Here is a 6,094-nt window from a genome sequence, read left to right as displayed (position 1 = left end):
CCCGTGGGTTTCTTCGCTTCTTCCCAGGGCTGCCGTGCTGCAGTTAGGGATGGGGGGCAGCGCAGCGCAGCTGGAAGGGACCCGCAGCCCCCAGCACCGCCGCCAGGGCACCCTTGGGTGGAGGGAGTGGGGGTCCCAGGGGCAGGAGGGGCTGCCCCAGGGTGGGGGGGCTGTGGTTTTGGGCCCTTCTGTGGAGGGCTGGGAGGAGCTGTGGGTGATGGCTGTCCTGAACGTGACACCTCCCCGCTCGGAGCCGGGTCACGCCGCCTTCCATTACCCTAATTGCTAATTGCCTCTGCGGGAGCGCAGCTGCTCTCCTGGGATGAATAATTCACTGCCTGGAAACAAAACCTGCCACCTTAAAACCGATCGGGGTCTGCTGGGCACCTGCACGGGGATCAGTGTGGGAAGGGGGGGGGTGCCCCCACTAATGCACCCCACCCGCAGTGAACCCCACGAGATGGGTCGGACTCCGTCATCTCTGTAGGGCTCCTCCCGTGGGTCTGCTGCGCTCAGGTTGGTTCCCAGCAGGCAAAAAGGAGCAGCCTCACCCGCTCCCTTCCGAGCTTTCCCTGTGGGTGTGGGGCTGCCCCTCACTGCGTGTGCTGCCCCAGCTCTGCCCCACCCCCAGCACAGCTCTGCCCCATGCCACAGCCATCGCTCCCTGCACTGCCTCTGCATCACCCACATCACCTCCATCACCTCACCCACCACCTCCATCTCTCCCATCGCCGCCTCTCTGTGCTGCTGCAGCCCCACCACCCCCGTGGGCCGCAGAGGACCCATCCCTGGGCTCGGCACGGAGCCCACCCGGGGGGCTCAGCCCCTCTGTGCAGGGCCGTGGGCCGTGTGCCCGCCTCGAGGCCGCCTGACGTCACCCAGCTCCGAGCTCTTAAAGGCCGCCCCGATCCCTCCCGGCCCCGGAGATGCAGTGCAGGTGACTCCGGCGATGTCCTCGGTACCCGACCCCTGACGGCCCCACCGCTATGGGGCGCGCCCCACTGCTCCTGTCCCTGCTGGCACTCGGCCTCGCCGGCATCATCCTGGCCCCAGGTAAGCACCGGGCTCAGTGCTGTGGGTCGGGGCAGGAGGGGCTGTGGCAGTGCCAACCTGGAGGGGACACCGCCCGCAGGGTCCCCATATATAAAACCCGTGGGTAGGGTCTGCCCCGACCCCCCCCACCCCATCCCACCCCATCCCACCCGGCTCCCACGCGGCGCCGCGAGCGAAACGCAATCCCCATCATCAAACATTCAGCAATGTGGGGCGGACACCGATCCCTGCGGCTCCAGGGGGCTGTGGGGGGGTGGGGGGACACCCGAATTGGGGCTGGGGGCTCAGAGACCTCCTCGGGTGCAGGTTGGCACGGAAGCGATGGGGAGAGTGGGAACAGTGGGGCTGGTGGAAACTGGGAGCAGCAGGAAGTGATGGGGTTAACAGGAGTCATGGGATTCGTGGAGGTAATGGGAGCGAGAGGAGTAGGAGAGAGGAACGCATCCCTGGGTCGATGAATATCGTGGACCTGGGGACACGGTGGCACTCGGCCGTGGGGGGGACAGTGGGGGGTCCCACCCACGGGGGTCCCGGTGGTCCCGCAGGCTGTGGGGCCGCGCAGGGCCGGCTCGCCCACAAGCTGCTCCACGACCTCTTCGCCAACTACTCCAGCGCCCTGCGGCCGGCCGAGGACACGGAGCGGGCGCTCAACGTCACGCTGCAGGTCACCCTGTCCCAGATCATCGACATGGTGAGCGCCGTGCCACGTGAGCCCTGCAGCCCCCACGGCCCCCCCAGGCTCCTCAAAACGAGCCCGGCTGCCCCAAACTGCCCAAACTCAAAATCAGCTCAGGCCTCTTAAAAGAAGTCCGGAACCCCACCCCACCCCATCCCACCCCACCCCACCCCACCCCACCCCGCCCCACCCCACCCCACCCCGCCCCACCCCACCCCACCCCATCAGCCTGTGCCCCTCGGAGCCACTCCAGCAGCTCCCACGTCCCATCGGACCCCTCCGGACCCAGATGGGTTCCCTCAGAACCTTTGAAATCTCTCATCAGCTCACGCCCTTCTCAACCAGCTCTCATCCCCCAGCCCCGCTGCAAACCTTTGAACTCAGCTCATACCTCTCGAAGCCTGTTCACATCCACCCCAAAACAGCCCAGATCCCCCCAGAGCACACCACAAAGCCCTGAAAATCAACTCAGAGCTCCCAGAGCAGCTCGGATCCCTCCTAGGACAGCTCAAACCTCTCAACGTCAGCCCCGATCCCGCCCCAACGCGGCTCCAAATCCTCTGCATCACTCAGGCTTCTCAAAACCAGCTCGGATCCCATAAAACCACCCCGTGCCCCCGCAGGACGAGAGGAACCAGGTGCTCACCTCCTACCTGTGGGTCCGCCAGGCCTGGCTGGACGCCCACCTGGCGTGGGACAAGGACGCCTACGGCGGCATCGACAGCATCCGCATCCCCAGCAGCTACGTCTGGAGGCCTGACATCGTCCTCTACAACAAGTGGGTCCTGCTCGCCCCGACTGGGGGGCATGGAGGGGGGGTGGGGTGAAAATAGAGGTCCTGGGGAGGGTGGAGGGATGTCACCTGCGCGGGGGGAACACCAACGGGACAGCCCAAGGGACGTGGTTGGGGCGTCATGGGGTGTTGCAGGGGATGTGGCACGGGGACGTGGTGGGGTTGGTGACATGGGGACGTGGTGGGGGGGGAATAGCACAGGGATGTGATATGGGGACAGGGCATGGAGATACGGTGGGGGATGTGGCGTGGGGACCTGCTGGGGACACGGTGAAGACATGGGGATGTGACACAAGGACGTGGCATGGGGACACGGTGGGGACATGGCATGGAGGGGCACACTGCTGCCAGCCCCCAGCCCCCCATCCCCGTGGGGTTGGGGTCACGGTGGTCTCCCCCACCCGCCCCCCTCCCCTTCCCAGTGCTGACGAGCACTTCGGTGGCTCCATGGACACCAACGTGGTGCTGCGCTCCGACGGACACATCATGTGGGACACGCCCGCCATCACCAAGAGCTCCTGCAAGGTGGACGTCTCCTACTTCCCCTTCGACGGGCAGCAGTGCCACCTCACCTTCGGCTCCTGGACCTACAACGGGAACCAGATCGACCTCCACAACCGCCTGGACACGGGAGACCTGACCGACTTCGTGGAGAACGTGGAGTGGGAGGTGCTGGGCATGCCGGCCACGCGCAACGTGGTCACCTACGGCTGCTGCTCGGAGCCCTACCCCGACGTCACCTACACGCTGCTGCTCCGCCGCCGTGCCTCCTTCTACATCTTCAACCTGCTGCTGCCCTGCGTCATGATCTCCTTCCTGGCGCCTCTGGGCTTCTACCTGCCAGCTGACTCTGGGGAGAAGGTGTCCCTGGGGGTGACGGTGCTGCTGGCGCTCACCGTGTTCCAGCTGCTGGTGGCCGAGAGCATGCCGCCCTCGGAGAGCGTGCCGCTCATCGGTGAGCGTGGGGAGGGGCGGAGAGGGGCATGGAGCGCCTCTCCTGCGAGGAAAGGCCGGAGGGACCGGGCTTGTTGAGCTTGGAGAGGACAAGGATGTGGGGAGAGCCCGCTGTGGCCTTCCAGGACCTGAAGGGGGTGTAGCAACGGGAGGGGGAATGGCTGCTGGAGGCAGGGTACTGGAGCAAGGTGCCCCGTTCCTGGAGGGAGGCACTCAAGGCAAGGTTGGACGTGGCTCTATGAGTTCTCTGACGCTATGGGGTCCCTGTGGGGTCGCTACGGGGCTGTGGATGCCCCATCCCTGGAGGCGCTCAGGGCAAGGCTGGCTGTGGCTCTGGGCAGCCTGCTCTGGTGGTCGCTGACCCTTCCCACATCGAGGGGTTGAAACTCCATGATCTTTGAGATCCTCTTCCACCCGGACCATCCCGTGGCCCCGTGACGATTCCCCGGGGCACCCAACGGTGACGCCCGCGCCCCTTCACTGCCCCCTCTCTCCCCACAGGGAAGTACTACATCGCCACCATGACCATGATCACCGCCTCCACCGCGCTGACCATCTTCATCATGAACATCCACCACTGCGGGCCGGGCGCCCGCCCGGTGCCGCCCTGGGCACGCCGCCTCATCCTGCACCACCTGGCACGCGTCCTCTGCGTCTGCGAGGTGGGAGAGAGCTGCGGCCGCCCCGCGAGAGACAACCCGGGTGGGACGGGGCCACGGGACCCCCCCGGGGACGGCGCAGAGCCGGGGCCGTGCCCCCGTGGCCGCTGTTTTTGCCACCACCACGTGGTGCTGAGCAGCGTGGGGTACATCGCTGGGGTGTTCCGACGGCACCGCGCCGCTCAGCGCCGCGCCGCCGAGTGGAAGAAGGTGGCCAAGGTGATGGACCGCTTCTTCATGTGGGTCTTCTTCCTCATGGTCTTCCTCATGAGCGTGCTGGTGGTCGGCAAAGCCGCCTGACGCCCACCCCGAGCCCCCCGGCTGTGGGCTGAGCTCTGTGCCCCGTGTCCTGAGTGGGGGGAGTGGGGGGGAGTGGGAATAAAGGCGGCAGCGCATCCCCGGCTCCTGCCCCATGGTGTGCCCTTCCCATGTCCTGTGCTTGGGGGCTGTGGGAACGCTGGGGAGGGACCTTTTTTTTGGGGGGGGGTTGGGGTGTAGTGATTGAACAAGGAGGAACGGCTTCAGGCTGAAGGAGGGGAGATTTAGGTTAGATACAGCCCCGGATGGGTGCAGCCCCATCCCTGCACCGCTGGGCTGTTGGACCCTGGGGATGGGAAGTGATCAGCAGCACTCGGGAAGGAGAAACCCTTCAGTGGTCCGAATGGGAAGGAGCGCAGTGGGGCCGTGGAGGTGCTGAGCCCCACACTCAGGCTCTGGGGGTCCCCCTCCCCGTGTAGGACCAATGCTGCCAGAAGAGGTGTGAGCAGCGGTGCTGCCAGCGGTGCCGCACCCATCACCACATCCTGGAGCAGCAATCCTGCAGGCACTGCCCGGCCCAGCACAGCCACGGGTGGGCAGCACCCATGGGTCCCCAGCGGGACCCTGCTGGGCTGGTCCTGCCTGGATCCACGGGGGTGCTTCTGCACGGACCCATAGGGCTGATCCTGCTCTGGTCCAGCTCCTCTGGGGCGTTCCCATCTGTGCCCATGTTCCTATCAGCATCCACGTCCCTGTCCGTGTCCCCCTCCAGCAGCTGCCACCTCCCAGTGCCAAGGGCATCCGTTTGTATGCATAAATGGACCCTGGGGGGGCTCCTGGGGGGTCCCGGCCGCCCCCCACCGCCCCAGCAGCGCTTGGTGGCCACGTGGCTCTCGTGGATGGTGTGGAGCAGCTCCAGGATGAGCTCCGGGTGGGGGCAGTGGGGCAGGGGGTGCTCCGTGGGGCTCTGCTCTCCATCCCTGGGGTGGCTCTGCTCGCTCTGCGGTGGGAAATGGAGGGGGGCTGGGGGAGAGCTGGGGGCTCAGGGCTGGGGCACGGGACCTGCTCCGGCTCCGGGGTGGTCCGGGGGACAAGGGCAGCCAACTCTGCCGGTGTGCCAGGCGAGAGCTCTGGGAAGGAGTGGAGGGAGGAAGAGGAGGAGGAGGAAGAAGCAACCAGAGAGCTCAGGGACAGCGGGGATGCCAGCGGGGCCCGGGGGGGCTCCGTGCTCCATTCCTCTGGGCTCATCCTGCAGGAGGAGATGGGGGGGACCACAGCCTGAGCAGAACCCCACGCCACGTCCCTGACCCCGGGCCCCACAGCAGCAGTGGGGCAGGTCCTGCCCAGCGGTGCACATTCTCCAGGCGGGCAGAGGCATCCCTGCTGCTCCATCCTTCCACCACGCATCTGCCAAAGCCCGCAGCACCGACGGAGCTGTGGATCAAGCAGAGCCCCTCCGTGCCAAGCATGGGGGCTGGGACAAACCCACCGTGAGCCCCCCACCCCGCAATGGTGGCCCTGGAGCTCCCGGGCTGCTGGAACTGCCCTGTGCTGGGTACGGAGGGCAGAGGGCCACCGCAGCACCTCCGGAAAAGGAAAGCAAACAGAAAGCAAACAGACGCTTCTGGTTCTGCCCCTTTCCTGTTTTGCAGCTCTGCTTGCAGGGCCCTCGGCGCCTGCTGGGCAGGGACACGCGTGGGC

The 6,094-nt window shown here is 66.6% G+C and overlaps 1 protein-coding gene across 1 annotated transcript; it reads left to right on the top strand.

Annotated features, from left to right (window-relative positions):
- Nucleotides 1–986: 986 nt before the first annotated feature.
- Nucleotides 987–4,435, top strand: CHRNA10 (cholinergic receptor nicotinic alpha 10 subunit). The gene is made up of 5 exons (XM_065745767.1): nt 987–1,053; nt 1,599–1,744; nt 2,353–2,507; nt 2,945–3,477; nt 3,978–4,435. Exons 1-5 carry the CDS (start codon nt 987–989, stop codon nt 4,433–4,435), a joined length of 1,359 nt encoding a protein of 452 aa, XP_065601839.1.
- The last annotated feature ends 1,659 nt before the right edge of the window (nt 4,436–6,094 follow it).

This window comes from Cyrtonyx montezumae, unplaced genomic scaffold (genome assembly GCF_038088225.1).
Source record: "Cyrtonyx montezumae isolate F1298 unplaced genomic scaffold, pur_monq_1.0 scaffold_37, whole genome shotgun sequence".
In the NCBI taxonomy this organism is placed as follows: domain Eukaryota; kingdom Metazoa; phylum Chordata; class Aves; order Galliformes; family Odontophoridae; genus Cyrtonyx; species Cyrtonyx montezumae.
The sequence above is the reverse complement of the archived record's forward strand: the minus strand, read 5'-3'. Positions and strand labels throughout refer to the sequence as shown.

What these genes read in the sequence shown, in the direction of transcription:
- CHRNA10 (XM_065745767.1), top strand. Translation starts at nt 987, where the DNA reads ATGGGGCGCGCCCCACTGCTCCTGTCCCTGCTGGCACTCGGCCTCGCC. An exon ending in CGGCATCATCCTGGCCCCAG is followed by an intron (nt 1,054 to 1,598) that starts GTAAGCACCGGG and finishes GTGGTCCCGCAG; the next exon opens with GCTGTGGGGCCGCGCAGGGC. An exon ending in TGTCCCAGATCATCGACATG is followed by an intron (nt 1,745 to 2,352) that starts GTGAGCGCCGTG and finishes GTGCCCCCGCAG; the next exon opens with GACGAGAGGAACCAGGTGCT.